Source organism: Protopterus annectens, chromosome 14.part0 (assembly GCF_019279795.1).
Source record: "Protopterus annectens isolate FY-2018-M chromosome 14.part0, PAN1.0, whole genome shotgun sequence".
Classification (NCBI taxonomy): Eukaryota; Metazoa; Chordata; order Ceratodontiformes; family Protopteridae; genus Protopterus; species Protopterus annectens.
Genome location: NC_056748.1, coordinates 407,366,266 through 407,383,211, shown reverse-complemented (window position 1 = coordinate 407,383,211; position 16,946 = coordinate 407,366,266). Strand labels below are relative to the sequence as shown.

Here is a 16,946-nt window from a genome sequence, read left to right as displayed (position 1 = left end):
CTTCAGACTCTCCTGTTGAAGAGTCTCTTTCAGACACCATTAGCAGGATGAAGGAACTGCCTGAGAGGAAAAAGAAATATCAGAAACTCAGAAGTAGTAATATGATTTATTACATGTGGCTATTCCTCTGCCTGTGGCTGTTCCTCTTGTTTCATCAGCTTTAGAAGATGACTTGAATTGACAGTCAGCCATCAGCTCCCGCAGAATCAGACTTTATATAAAGTTCCTCAAACTCACTAATTTATTTTAGGTCTTGAGATACTATAGTACCTAAGTTTCCCTTCTGAGCAACTAAAAGTCAACATAAATAAGGTATACTGAAGAGCAACATTTTTTTCTGTTACTGCGGTGGTGGAGCTGCGGTAGCATTGTCACCTCACAGTTAGACGTTGCCCGTTCGATTCTCAGTTAGAGCGTCTTCTGTGTAGCGACATGCGTGAATGGGCCTTCCTTCATTGGAGGTTGTGCGTTAGGCCCGGCAAGCCAGTATGTAAAAATCTACTGCCAATCATTAGAGGACCGGAGTTCCGCTGTGGCGACCCCTAACTGGGAAAAGCCGAAAGAAACAAAACTGGTAAAGCATGTGTTATAATGACTTTACTCTCAATTCAAACTGATTTAAGAATATTAAGGGGTCTGTATTTTATGCATGATGAGAGTAGTTACTTTCACATAAGGCAACATTTTAGTCTGAACAGTAGTAACCATAAAATGGAGCCAGTAAGGCCTTAATGTTCAGACAGTTTTAAAAGTATAAGAAAACTTTATCCAGTTCTGCTGCTCGTCAGAAACTTAGGCTGACATTGCACCATTTTCTTCTCTCTCTCTGTCAGCAAGCCGCAGCCTATATTAGTGTATTAACAGCAAACAAATGCAAACTTTGTAACCCTGTATCTTATTCTCTTGATCGCCATTGTGAACTGTATGTTCTTGTTAGTTCATATTTTCTCTTAACCAAAACTTCTGTTTCACAAATATTGCTTGTTTGGGCATTCTAATAACTTACAAATCACAATTTCTTGTCTTCCTTAAATGGATTTAAATAATCTCGCTACACATCTCTTGTTTTTAGATTTGTGTCAGAACAGTCCCCCTTCTCTCCTAAATGAACACTAATTTTAATGTAGTATGACAAACTTTGATTTTTAGAGCACAGTATGAGCCCTGTCTTTTTTTCTGTCTCCCTAACACACACACACACACACACACACACACACACACTAGTCTGAGCTCCTTTTTTCCATAATAGCATTTTTCAAGTTTCTTTTATTTTAGCCAATTGGAAATAAATTATGTACTTCCCTTTCTAGGCACAAATGGATATTTAAGCACTCTACTTAACATCTGTTAACTCCTGATGAAGGGTTCATGCTAGTTTAAAAGCTTGAGCATTTGCAAAACTTTTATGTTGGGCCAATAAAATGCATTAAAATCACATCTGTGTTTGTGTCTTTGTGCTAATTTCTTTTCAGGAACCCTTGAGCAGATCCTGCAGTGGTTTGTCTATCAAAACCTCCTCCTTCCAAATGCAAGAGCAGCCAATCTTATTCCGTCTTGTAAGAATGGCAGAGAGTTTGATAAGTGTGGAAAGAAGGTATATACTTTTTCCACCCTAGCATTTGGAGCAGTGAGCTGTCAAGATCACATGTCTAAGTTTTTGTTGGCTTCGTGTGACAAAATGAAAAACTTTATAGCTGACCTTCTTCCATCTGACACCAAAACATTTTTGGCTCCTTACATTCTTCTCTTGCTAAAGTAACCAAGCATTCACTTAAATGTTCTTTAGACACTGCTGGTGTAGTATCCAGGACAGTTACTATTGTCTCAGAGGTTGAAGTGCCAAATGCCTCCCTTGGATAAGTAGGTACTCCTTGGTGGTTCTTCTGAAGTACTAAAAGATTTGTTAAAAGGAGAAAGCATACTCATGGGGTATCTCAAATATTTCAGTCCTCCATTCCTAAATGTGACAAAAACCTTTCAACTAGTTCAGAGTCCTGTAATAGGAAACAGCATAAGCAGTCCCATAAAAAATGCAGTGCGATATATGAATGTACTTCTTTACATGATTATTGGAGCTATATACAGATATTTAGTCAAGCATTATGGTCCAATACTTTCTGTATTTCCAAAGCATTAGGAATGTATAACATTCCTATTCCTTTAATTCTGGTAAAGCTCAGTACTCTCTTTTGTGGTATTTAGCCATTGCTAGGGAGATTGTAATAAGGAGATGGTTACAGTTGGCTACATTTAGATTTTCAGATTTTATTATTCTGTTGAAAGAGATTTGTGAAAAAAAAATATGATTGATAAAATTAAATTCTATGTCATGAATTTTAAATCTTGGGTTTTAGCCTCCTGTTTCAGATCTGATTCGGAAAGATGAAGGTATAATTTTTACTTTATTGCCTGCATAATTTAATGAAGTATAAATAAATTTCAGTAATAGTAAGATATGTTGAGCACAAATGTATATATTGTATATAATTTATCTATTTTTTCTTTACACTTTATTCTTTTAGTTGATGTATTCATTTAGCATTTCCATATTAATCTCTTAAATGAATGATGTTTACTAATGTAAATTGATATGTTGTATATCAGTGAAAATAAACTTAATAAAAAAGAAAACATTTAGGAAACAATAGCACTGAAACTCAAAAGAAACAAGAGTCCTCCTAAGGACAATCCAGAAAGACTGATTTCTTTCCTCTACATACCCTGACCATCCTATAAAGATTTCACAGAATCGAAGTCTTCACTTTCCTCTTTGCCATTAGATCACTTCAGATGCCTGGGCTCTGAGAATCATTCAAAAAGTTTAGAACTCTAGCTTTAAAAGATGCATATCATCACATTCCCATTCTGAAAAGTATCACACTCTTTTTAATATTTTCTGTGGATGGTTATCTACAGTTCCAAGAGTGTTAACAAAATGTCTTTCTCCCATAATATCTTATGTTTGCAGACTTTTTCATACTTTGATACTTTGAAGAATATCTTTTTTTGAGAAAAAAAATCTTAATCTAGGATTTCAAATGAACCTAGAAAAACCTTGTCTCAATCCATCAAAAAATTTAGTTTTTCTGGGGTATTTCTTGGACACTTCCTCTGTGGATGGCATTTATTTCTCACAGTAAAGTGGACCTCTACAAAGAATAGTTCATCTTACCAGTATCTTTCTACAGCCAGTGTCTCTCTCAAGATTCTTGTAACCATCTGAAATTTCAGGACCTGCTAGAGTGAGTCCTGAAACACTGAGAATGGACAAAAATGGACTTGCATATGCCAAGTCTGATATGGGCATTTCTCAGATTATTCTATTTTCTCTGAGGTATGGTAGTCTCAGAGTTGGTATATATAAGTTTTGAAGGTGCAGGGGCTTGCCCCTTGCAAAGACGTTTAAAGGATAAGAGCGTCTTTGCTTTGAGATTCGTTATTTGTATAGGTTTTTGATCCTTTTTTTTTTTTTTTTTTTTTTTTTAGCTTGTCAGTACTTAGAATGTCATGTGCTGACATTTCAGTAAGTATCCCAGGATTCTATGTTTTATGGTCTCTGCTATCTTCATGTTAGCTTTCACCAGACATCACTTGATAAATATTCAGTGGTGTCTCAAATCTATATGAACTCAGTACCAGCACCACCTGACTTTTCAGATGATAGTCTTGAGCTTCATCAAGTGAGGAAAGCCACTCGTGGTTGAATCACTTGTGCCCTAAACTCAGGGTTTCTTCTTGATGCCTCCAACTCCTACCCAGTTTGTAATCACAGATGTATCAGACTTTGCAAGTTGAGCAGTCTCCACAAAGATAAACGTCCAGGGTCTGAAGAATCAGCAAGACAAAGTGCGGAACACAAATGTCAAAGAAATGACAGCATTAATAAGATCACTTAAATCACGTCTGGTCTCTTGGTCCTCTACTAGTAATTATAGATACCACCACAGTACTGCAGTCCATAAAGGGGGAATGTGATCCTACCTCTTGTGCAGACTGGCAGAATGTTGTAACAGGCAAGTTGAGAGAAACTGGGATAGACCTCAGAAATGTAAGTTGCACCCTCTCATCTTAAGGAGTTGATCCAGCTGTGGGGAATGCTTCTAGTAAATGTTCTTGACTACATTTACAAGAGACGCTTAAAGATGTTCTGCTCCATTGCTCCTTATAGAAGGGTCACGACATCAGATGCCTTTTCACTCCTTTCAACTGGAATGCTCCTGTATCCCTTTCTATCCATTCATCCCATAACCAGATTCTTCCTAGAGATCCAAGGATGATATTGGTAACTCATTTGGCCCATTCAGTGGCCAAGAGCAATTACCAAAATTTCCTCGCAGTGTGGCCTTACAGGATGAGTTTTCTGATTCACCCCACCTTTCAGCTACTTCAAATGACTGCCTGTTAGACAACTTTTTCTGAGGGTATGCAGCAGTTATTAAATGGAAGCAAATAAACCTGCTACTAGAAAATCATGTATGGCTAAGTGGAAAAGGTTTTCTTGTTGGTGCCAGTTCAAGACCACAGTAATTTTAGAGCTGAATACTCCCTTAATTCTACAGTTTTTGTGCAAGTTATTATCCTCTGACATTCTTATTCTTCTGATAAGATTCATGTTCCAGTCACATCTAGTTCTCTGCCAGTGGATCCCTCTTTCTACCTTATCTCAAGTGAAACAATTCCTGAAAGTGGTGTTACATATCCATTCATTTAGAAAATGGTGAACAGCTGCATGGGATCTTAATTTTGTTCTGAAGAGTCTTAAACTGTTTCCTTTTGAACCAGTACATAAGATGGACTTAAAGATCATGGCATGGAAAGCAGTGTTACTCATTGCCTTGATTTCCACCAAAAGAGTATCTGAGTTGCAGATTTTATGGTAACTCAGGCCTACATCATCTTTCATAAGGACAGGGTCATGTTAAGAATCAATCCTTCATTTATACCCTAAGTGTTTCACAGTTGACTTTGAGCCAAGAAGTCCATCTCAAAACTTAAATCTAAGGGAGAGAGAATTTTTCATACTTTGGATGACCGTAGGCAACTTGTGCTATATGGATAGAACTAAAACCTTCAGGAATTGTTTATCTTTATCATGACAGACAATTTCCAGTTTTTTTCTGTTAATTCAGCTTTATTTTTACCATAATAAGACACTTTAGCAAGGTCAAAGCCAATTCTAATAGGACAATGGCTACTTTAATGGCTTTTTTGTAAAGGAGTGGATTCCAGATATTTTCTTCAGGCAGCAGTGGGTCCTTTCCCCACAAATTCACTTTGCATTAGAAAATTGACTCTGATGCTTTTGCCTTCTCCCTTTCTTTCTGCGCTTTAGTATTCATACCATAAAGCTTAGGCTACTGCAATGGTGCACTAATGTTGAGTATAATATGGTTGTGTAAGTAAACTTATCATAACAGTAGGATAAATCACTGTTGCAATACAAACACCTTTCTTCCTTCCTTCCCTCTTTTTTTCTTGGTTGTAATCAGATTCTTAAATTTAATGAAGATATGTTGATGCTGTTTAGATTCCTCATAGTGGTACCATTTTTGAATACCTATCTTACCTTGTAAATAATTGAACCTTGTCTAACCTTATAAACATGCTATGTTTTTTAACTGTGTAATGCAAATAATACTTAATGTGGAGCTTTTCTCCCCGGGTCTCCTCTGAAAATGGGCTTGTGTCCAGTCGGACTCTCCCGGTCAACAAATGTAAATAAATAAATAAATAATGTTCAAAAGACCTGTCCAAACTACATTTTCGTACAAGTGCAGTAAAATTGTAGTTTGATCCAAATTTCTGAAGTTCAGAGAGCAGCATAGGAAAAAAAATGATGAACATCTAGTCGTAAAGTAACTAGAAACTCAAAGTTAGAGAAATATGCCTACATTTTATATTGCTTTTATTTACTGAGTAACCAGAAAGTCAGACTTTGAACTTAGAAAATGATAGAATTATACGTGAACCATGTATTTTTATTGCAAAACAAAACTGTTTTTGTTTTGTTACACCAGAATGGGGTTCCCCCTTTCCATGTTCACTTAGCATATGTCTTTATCACAAGGCTCTATCATCCATTTTCCTGAGGCAATGAAGTTCTGAGTTTCGGCACTAATACATCTGTTTTTTATACTGGATTGGCTTCAAGCTGTAGTGGTGATACTAGTGTATGGAGGGTGCTCTAAAGCTTTGTGGAGCTGGCTAGATATCTCAGCCTTGTAAGGATATGACTGATATAACTTAGGCTACTGCAATAGTAAATCTATTCAGACAGCTACTGTAATGATAAGTTTTCTCACACAACTGTTCACTCATCCTTTTTAAAAATGAGTGGGCATCAGAGAAACTAATGCACTGTTTTCCTTTTTCCAAGATTACTACTTTCTCCAAATGTTATGAGGCCATGGGAATGTTTTATTTAAGTTTGGGTGGCGATGGCTTTCCCTCTGACAAAGGGAAAACTTGGTTGAATCTACCCTTTTACATTGAATATAATAGAAGCAGTTTGTTTTTTGAGCAAACTACCTGGGGAGTGGCAATCTAATACTCTTGTATGGTAAGTCATGTAATTTTGTGGTATTGTTTTAGCAGTGTGGTAAGGGTTATGCTCAGCTATGTTAATTTTACAGGTTTGTTGCTTCCTAGTTACCTTAAACTTAGTGTTGATTTTTATCTTTTGGTTCACGTGTATTATTAGTATTAGTTGTCTAATTGTATTTCTCTTTTATTGCATTGTTTTCCTTTATTTACATTATTTCTTATAAAAATTTATTTTTTTTTCCTGAGGGTTTGTTTTGGGTGGTTGCATAAATACTGTTTGTCTACAATTTATGAAGTTTAGTATTTTGCCATATAATATGAATGGGGCAGAGTCTGAGTCTCCTTGATTGCTGACATGAGTAGTGTTGAAGAGTGGACAGATGCTTGATGTAGATAGGGCAGTAATAAATAGCTATACCAGCCCCTGATTCCAATCAGAGTTCAGCTAGTGGCTTGGATGCTGGAAGAGCTTACAGCAAAGAAGGGAGGGAGTGATTTTTTGCTGTCTAAACAATGCTTGAGGAAGGCAATTGGTGTTTGCAGTCTGCCAGTTGCACTATGCAAGTTGAGGCTTCTACTTTTCCAAAGACTTGGCAATCCCAAACTGTTGATACTAGTTGTCATGTGCCACGTTTGTGTATAGAAGCACACGTCAGGAGACCGTGTAGGACACACCTGATGTAAAAGTGCCCACATAAGTCACCAAGAAGTGAGGTTAGTTGCAGATTACAAAAACTCCCTCATCATGAGACTGCTCTTGCCTGATTCATAGGTAAGTAGTAGGCTGTCTGCAATTTTTTTAAGCCTTACCAATTTCCCTTTCAAACATAAGAATCAGACGCTGCACATTATGTCTTTGAGGTAAACATCTTAACCGTTATACCAACCCCATCCACCCATGGTGTTAGAACAAAAGACGGGTGACATCTCAGTGGACAGCAGGTACGGGGGCAAGAAGAATGCTATGGGCAAAAATACAAACTGCACCATGTCAGATAAATGTTTTTATTAAACCCCTTTGTCAGATTGTCTTGTCAAGATATGTGCATACACATTCCCTCACATGTGTCTAATTCTCTGTGTCACCATGCACATATTATACATATGTATTTCTCTTGTGTATACTCACTAAATCCCATATAAAGGGCATGACAAAAATGCATTTGTAGTGTGTGTTTTTCTTTCTCTTGGTACGTTATAAGTCATTAAAATTCCCATAAAATTGCCATGTTTACAGTACTGTCTAAAAACTAAAATTAATTGCACACTGCACGTGTAAACTATGGATGCTGACAACAGTGAACATTCTACACATCTTACAAGCACCCTTTAAATTGAAATCTACACGTATAAATGTAATACATTGAAATATGGACTATGTTTCATATTTAGTGCAGAATAACGAAAAAGAAGATGGAGAGTTATGCACTTCATATACAAAATCTAGGTGTACAGCTCCTCCAAAATACATCCTTATTCACCAAAATCTCCTACAAATAAGATTGAATCATATTAAAAAACTAATAATAAAAAGCAAAACAAAACACAGAGCAAGATTCAGAGAATGTCTGTCCAACCCTCAAATTGCCCAGGGTGAATTGAGAGATTAGTGCAATGGAGATAATTTCTGATACAGCAACAAGGTAAGGCTCAAGAGAGAAATACCTCTAGCAGTTCATTACCTTGTCTTTGAATAGAGAACTGCATGGTCAGACTTGACTGTATTAGTGCTATCCCTAGCAGACTGCAATAGTGTTCTCTCTAGCAACCCATGTATCACATTAGCAAGCATCTGCCTACTTGCAAATGGGTACGTGACAAATCTTTGAAAGCTCAAAATTTAGAACGTTACATGGTCGAGACCAAACGTTTGAAATTTTGATTGCTCAACGATAGATTTTCAATGGCACCGTACAGAGCAGATAGGGAGAATTTCCCTTTTCTGCACAGAAGTGCAGTCTGAGTTAGTATATTTAAGTAGGGAGGGTGTGGGAGGTGCAGGGGGCTTGACCTACACTGTTAGTGTTTTTTTCTGTTTTTTTTTTTTTTATGTTCGAACATCCATATGTTGACCATGTAATGATAAACATTTTGGATGTTCAAACATTTAACATAGACCCTTGCAAACACACAAGCATACAATCAGGCACACACAAACAGCCTGTTATCAACTGGTAAGTTCTCATACACACACTCATACTTGGGTAAACAGTCACCCACATGCATGCTACAACACAAACATACATATCCTCACTCAGTATTCCTTCCCTGCTGTAGTGCAAAAACCCAAGTAGATATGTGCATAGTCAATCATTCCTTACACTTGCACACTGCCCCCCCCCCTCCACACACACACACACACACACACACACACACACACACACACACACACACACACACACACACACACACACACACACACACACACAGCTTCGCTGGATTTGACTGTACCATAAGTACACCCATAGGAATGAATGGATGATTATCATTTGAAGACAGCATTCATATTTTCCTCCTGATTACATTTTTTTCTTGGCTGACAGATTCTGTGAATCACTCAGCTGAGTAAAGCTGACTCTGCGAACATTTGGCTTATTAGTATTAGCCACTACACAGGACTTCCGCATTACTATACAGATTTCTCTGCAGGACTGATTTCTTTGCTAAACCCCCATAAGGGGAAAACAACATAGTGGGAAACCAGTGTATGAATTAGAAGGGCTTAGTGTGCTGAGAAATTCTTCTGAGATCAGAGTCCTATGTCACAGGAAGCCTTTCTGAATTCCAGTGATTGACTTCCAATCACCAGAAAACTACAGTTTTTATAGTACAGACCCATTTCCAACTAAACTGACTAAAAGTGAGTTATAAAACTAAAACATCCTAGTGTAATCCTCACCGAGCTACTAAAATATGAAAATTTAACTGTCAATACCAAAAAAAAATAATATTACCTCTTAAACCACTAAGCTCTGTTAAATAAATAACTGGAGCAATAAATGGAGCCAAGTAAAGATGATGATAAATACACACTACCTTAAAATAAGCACAGAAGAAAACCGAATAAATGGAACACAAAGGAGTCTTGTTTGAGTAATAAAGAAATACTTTATATGACAAAACTCATCATACAACAAACTCTTAAGCATTCATAGCAGTGTCACTTATTTAATCATTGAATGTTGGATCTTATTTTGAAACGGAGACCAAGATTCAAAAACAGGTGAAAAGGTGCGTGGTAAGGCTGTGGTAAAAAGGGACATTAAGTGCAATCTGAGAAGCCAGTGATTCAGGAACACATTAGACACAGTGAGGAAAGACCTTCTTAACAGCTGAATTGCATCTCTCTAAATCACTGTGATTACCAGAAGAGCTAACATGCTCTTTCCTGCAGTTCTTGGGATAATCATTATTCTCATCTCTTGCGTCATATTAATAGAAACACCCCCTCATTCAAGTCTCACCCACATAACTTTATACCCCTTACTTGTCCCTCAGTAAGCAGAATGCCCCTAATGTTACCTCATATTTTCCCTGTGCCTTATAATGCACAAATGATTACAATTAGGCAGTAATGCTTGTTATTAAGGCTTCATTCTTCTTGTTCAGAAATTGCATTGTGATGCAAAGTCTGTTACTCTATTAACTTTTTAAGTTGCTTAGAGTAATATGTAGAATAACTCCCAGGAGTAGTCTAGTGTCCCCACCCCCCAAGCTTTGGAAGTCTTGAGCATTGCTTCCATACGTCATGGGCCATTACAGTAAGTCAATGCTAGACATTAGACTTCCATACTTCTTACTCTGTGCTTTGTACCCAAAACTCTATTAACTTTGTAAGTGGATTAAGGTATTATTTCAGATTTTCTCTGGTGCCTAGTGTTTCCCATATGTTTTTCGTGCTGCACAGGCAGATGTTCTATTAACTTTTGAAGTGACAGTCCTTGGGGTCTAGTCCATCCCAGTACTGCAGGATTTGCTCATTAGTCAAGAGCAGCTTAAGCATGGCAACTGTTTCTCATCAAACACACACACTGTACATTGAACCACCTCACCTGATCATGGTCACACACACCTTTCCTGCCTGTCCCCTAACTAACTCCCGTAATATGACCACTGAGACATGCTGAAACACACTCTCATGTTAACTTTACACAACTTATACCTCTACATCATTCATATATGCAGCCAAATGCATGCACACACACTCCAGCACTACCTGTCTGTCAAATTCCATGGTATTTTAAACGCTGATGAAATACTTCTAGCCATCAACAAATTAATATTGGGAAAAGCCACAGGTCCTGACAGATACTCAGCTGAATTCTATAAATCCTTCAAGAAACAACTAGCTCCACTTTTACTTAAGGTATATAATTATATAATAAAATTTGGCATAACTGACCTATACATAAACAATTCAAAGACCATTCTTATACCGAAACCTAATACAAATGATCATAATCCTAACGACTACCGCCCAATCGCCCTAATTAACTTAGATATAAAAATTCTATCAACAGTACTGGCGCACAGACTAAACAAAGTACTCCCTCACATACAATCGAATGAGCAGCTAGGATTTATGAGTAACAGACTGGACTGGGACAATACATTAACAGAAGAAGCAATAATTAACATGACAGCAAAGGATAATTCTCCCAAATATGTGCTCTCAGTGGTTGCACAAAAGGCCTTTGACAGTCGACCTAAATTTTCTCTACAAGGTCCTAAAACAATTTGTTCTCCCTGAAGAATTTATAGACATGGTTAAGGGTGCTTTATGACAAAGCCACTACTATATATTACATAAATAAAAATAAATCAAATCCCATCCCAATAGTCAATGGAACAAGGTAAGGATGTCCACTCTTATCTTATCTTTTTAACCTTTACTTAGAGGCCCTCCTTTTAAAATTAAGCCAGAAAACATTCAACCATTCTGTTTACATTTCCAAAATCCAAGTTAAATGCACTGCATTTGCAGATGATCTAAACATTTACTTTGAATTTCCCTCCACAGACCTAGAAAATATGTTAAATTCTATTAACAAGTTCTCTGCAGTCTCAAACTTTGCCATAAACCCAAGTAAATCAAAAATATTCCCGTTAAACCCCAAAAGTCACAAAGAATTCTTCCCAGAAACAAAAATTAGTGTACATTATTCACTCAGATACCTGGGTGTCACATAAACTCACCCTCATAAAGATATAATAAAGAAAAACCTAAATAAAGCATGGTCAAGGGCTACTGAAGATATGGACAGATGGAAAAACTTAAACCTTTCTTTACTTACAAGGGCAGCAATTATAAAAATGAACATTTTTCACTAAAATACTTTATCATCTTAATGCCACCAATTAAAGCATTCCTAACAGTTTCTTCTCTAAATTGACAATGACACTAGGCAAGTTCATATGGTATGCTAAGAATACTAGGATTAGTTATGCAAAATAATCTCTACCCAAAGAGAAGGGTGGTCTGAATCTTCCTGATTTTCAGACATATCTTATCAGCACCAGTCGTATTATAAGATTAGTTAAGTATGAAACTTCAGATACATCATGGCACCCTCTTTGGATAAAAAATTATTACCAAAATCTCAAAGCCTCAAGTGTAAACACAAAGACGTTACCCTTCCTTAATGGCAAAACTCTGAAAGACCTAAAAATCCATCCAACCTTAATAATATGCCATGTTTTCAAAAACTCATAAACTCCTTAAATCTAAAGAATGTATTAACTATGGCTCAACCAATACACTTAAACCCTAATATCAGACTTAACAATAATATGCTAAACTTAAACAATTATCCAGTCATAAAGGAATGTAGAGTCTGGGATTTGTATCAAATCAAGGATCTACCACTGACTACTGCCATAGACTCCCTAGCAGCAAATAAAAAATATTGCATAATTATCAAACAAATTTTATATCTAGTAACTCTGATAAAAATGAGTACAGACCCAAATGACCTGAAATTATTTTATCAAATCACATCCCTTCTTACATTGAAAACTAAAATGGTATCCAATACTTCTAGACTAATTACTCATTAAATACCAGGATGTTATTCTTTATTCCAAGTACTGGATGAGTCATAACAATAAATTAGCCATTGAGCAAAAACTAGCGGCAATTGATATAACAACAAAACAAACACCATTTAAAAAAATTAATCTACATGCAACTTATGATTAACAACAACGCCTACCAGACAAAAACTTTTCTGAGCAAAATAAATCCCAACATATCTCTCCTTTGCCCCACATGTACAAGTTCAGTAGCAAACACTCTCCACATTTTTTGGTCTTGTAAAAACATCTACAAGTTATGATGCTCTTTAAGGGCAAAATTGTAGAAATCAGGATATATAAAATCCACCCTCTTATGGTAAATGGCAATTTTAAACATTTTTCCCAAGTCATACACGTTCAAGACCAAACACATTGTGGTTACATTGTGTGCAATACTGAAATTGTATATAGCATTAAACTGGATAGATAGATCCAAAGCGTCTTGGGCAGAGTTTAGATCTTTAGCTATCGAATGCATTCTAGCAAACAAAATAAAAATGGTTAGCCATAAAAAACTATCATACTTGCAGAAATACTGGAAAAGACTTTTAGAGGTCCTCAGCTAGATCCTCCGTATGTTAGTTAGAGCACTACTCTATTTCTTAGTTAAATCTCACTAAATAATAATTTTCTTCATAAAGTTAGTATAAAACCTAAATTAAATCCTTGCTATAAGATGATTGTAACATATACATTGGTTAGCAAAGTGCTTTCCAACACATTGGTAGTTTTTCATGTCATATTTTTATATAGATAACCAATCTTTGAACTTCCTGTGTTTGCCTACATAAGTGACAACCCAGTGTACATAGTTGTAAATAGTTGCCTGTAAGGCTCAAACCTTGTTTATAATATTTTTACTGAGAAAATAACATTGTTTATTATTAAAATATCAAATATAATGACCCACTTTTACTGACAAGTTGTATGCAATATAACGCATATTTAGTTTTATAAGGCATGCTCAAATTTTTTTTTTATTTAAAACAACAAAGGCAGATTTCATATATGCCCTGTTAATTTTAAGCACTATATACTTGCAATTGTGAGTAATCACTCATTTGTATATCTTCTAATTTGTGTTGTAATATTTCATTGTGGAGAATGTAATATGAGAAAAAGTCTAAAAAAATTCCATGGTGCTTATCTCTAATACGTTCTCACCAATTGATAGGATAAACAAGAGCTTTTGAGAGAGTTAATTATTGTGTCTGTCAGCAAGGATTTATGCAATCGAGTGGTTCTGTGAGTTTCTTGGCTGTGTCAAGCACTTACAGCAGGCAATTCTGGGTGAGAAGCTCATGGCTAATTATCATATGCCTCTCACCCATAATGCCTCATTAGCATTTGTGGTAAGCCAGTGAGACAATAAGCACTGGAAAAGGGTGGGTGGCTCAACCTCCTCAAAAATATATCACTGCACAGTGTCCCAAGATACAGTCCTTGAGCCCACTCCTTTTTGGCTTTTACTTTCTGGTGGTCAAAGCTAATGTTTCAGCTTTTTGCAGATAACCAAAAATTTGGTGCTATCATAAACTGCTTAGAGGACACTAGGATTGTAAAAGTAGGCCTTTCCCAAGGAAATATTTGTTGTCAAAACCATGCATTAAAAGTAAATGTCAGGAAAAGTATATTCGTAGTCTTTAGCAATCATGAGTTCCCTTCTAATCACACTGACAGCACCCCACCTAAAAAAATTAATCCCTTAGAGATCTGGGAACATGTGTCAACAATGAACTTTGCTTTGATCACCCGGTTTTCGTTGTACAGTTTATATCTAAAGGTATGGCATCCAGATCAGGGACAATAATTATTCTACTGTACTCACCTTTCATTAAGCTGATCTTAGAGTGTAATGTCTTTTTTCATATGCATCTATTGAAACACTCATCACCAGTGGAATGACCACAGTACTTTCTCACATTCAAAATAAAGAGCCGAAATCATAAACTCTTTGCAGACTGACTCAAGTCTTTGTCTCTGTTCTCAGTATCCTTTAAGTTATTGAGGTGACGTCTGCCTCATTTATAGAACTTCATAAGACCCTATTCTGTCAGACCTATTGCATATTTGCAAGTCTAATGGTATCGTAAAAACTTGCTTAGGGGACCTCATGTCTCTGTTGCAAAATTAAGAGAACACGCTGGAGGGATTGGTATACATCACTAATAAGACTGCTTCTGTTTGAACATCTGCCTCTCCACCTAAAGCAGAGAACTTCTCTTAACTGTTTTCTGATGTAATTTGAAGGAATGCATGGGTAACCACAAATTAACCCCCAGTTAAACACACTGGCTTTAAAGGATGTGTGAAGCCTGTAATTATCCCAACATACACTTCATCCCATTTTTTGAACATTCATATTGTAAAATGTAAAGGCTAATAATTACCATAGGAATGCAAGGATAGGCTTCTTAAGATTCTCAGAGATCAATAGGCCTAGTAAGTACCTGTGAACCTACTGGTAATACATTTTCTGAATCCTGGTTAGAACTTGAGGAAAGGTTGTTTTTTCCACCTTTATTTTATTTATTTATTTTTTAATCAGGATATGCAGAACAGTTATTTGCAGATAATAATTGCCTTGTGGTGTCCAAACATTCATAACAACATTACTATGGATTCTTTATTGTCTGTGTGTATGTATGTTTATATGTATGCATGTTTATATATATGTATGGATTTGTCTGTGTTTTTATGTGTGTCTATATATATATATATATATATATATATATATATATATATACATATATCTTTACATACACACACACACATATGTGTGTGTATATAGACACACACACACATATTGTGTGTGAATGTGTATAGATAGACACTCACACATGACATATGGCTAAAGTGTTTTTTAAACCTATTTGCAGGAAGTGTGAAACACTTAAGATTTATCTGTTAAATACTCCGTTGTTATCATGCACTCTTGTTTTATTTTAATCCTTTGTATTGTCTGAGAAATTGAAAATCAGATCAAAATGTCATTTTTGTTAAATTTCTAATTCTGTTGATTTTTTTATCTGCAGTAAGTAATCTTAAATACATGCCAACTCATTCAAACTGGATTTTTTTAAATAGGTGTTTATCATTGGACTTATTGCTGACAGAAAGTTTCAACACTTTAATCCTGTTCTGGAAACTTACATTCGAAAACATTTCAGTGCTACTTTGGCATACATGTGAGTATTCTTGGGTAGATAATGGATGACTTCAACATAATAGACATTGTAGATTTTTTTGCATACCTGTATGAACTCAGTAGTCTAACGTGATAAAATGCAACACTGAAGACCGTTTGAGATAGCCTATTTAAACTGTTAGATATTTGCAGTACAATTGGGTAAAAGAACGAAGGAAGATTATATTACGCTGTTTAAGATCGGAACCAAATTTATGCTGTTAAAGTATCATTGTTAAATGACCTATAATTTATGCACTTCCAGTTCTGACTGCCACCAACAGCTGCTTGCCTGACGGCAGTAGAGTCTGCAAATAAGGCGATGTGAACTGAAAACTCTTGTCTTACTGTAGTCTTGTTCTGTAGGCACTGTGGGGGAGAGTGCTGGTACTATGAAATAGGCCTAAATGAATAGCAGCTGTCTTGGGATCCCTTAAGTGCTATTTAGTCATATGGAAGCCACTTTTATTATGTAACCTGTTACCTTTTTTACTTCATTGTGTAGGTTAACACCCAAAATTTCAGATGCTAGGAAAAAATCTATTAGAATTGTAGGCTGAGCTTAGTACCATCACAGCTGAATATGTATAGTCGAAAAATCTTGATCTTGCAAAGTGTTTTTGAAGTGCTGATTTTTATTTTGGTATTAAAAAAAAAAACTCAAACTGAAATGAAAACCAAAATGCATTTTGGGTTCATGAGAGTCGGTCAGATGGCACCAGTATAGCTGAAGAGGTTTATGAACGGTTTGCTCTGCAGCATTTTTTTTTCCATTTTTTTCATCATCTTTGAGGGTGAATTGGACCTTGCTGTGATTCATTTACAAGAAAATGTGATATTTTGTGGAAGTTTGTAATATAATTTTGTGCATTTTTAACATTTTCATGCATTTGAAAATCTGTACCTTGGAGTTTTACACTGGAGCAATTTTTCCTCTATGAAGCAATTCTGTTTAACAACAAAGTATTTGGTGATTTGGGGTAGAACATATGATATTAAGTCCTGTAGTCTACTTCTGTTTTGGTGGAAGCCTAGTGTTGGTGTTTACCTGCCTTGGATTACCTGATATTGAGTGGAATGCTGGTGTTTTGCACTTTTTTGGAAGTGTAAAATTTTATCACTCTGATTCCAAGGAGTTGCC

The 16,946-nt window shown here is 36.0% G+C and overlaps 1 protein-coding gene across 1 annotated transcript in view; it reads left to right on the top strand.

The window, feature by feature from the left end:
* DOCK1 (dedicator of cytokinesis 1) overlaps positions 1-16,946 on the top strand; it is a gene marked incomplete in the record, with an annotated part of 4,741,214 nt that overhangs the window by 1,480,496 nt on the left and 3,243,772 nt on the right. The window contains 1 exon segment of the mRNA XM_044056178.1: positions 15,706-15,806. Coding sequence (XP_043912113.1) covers positions 15,706-15,806 — 101 coding nt within the window.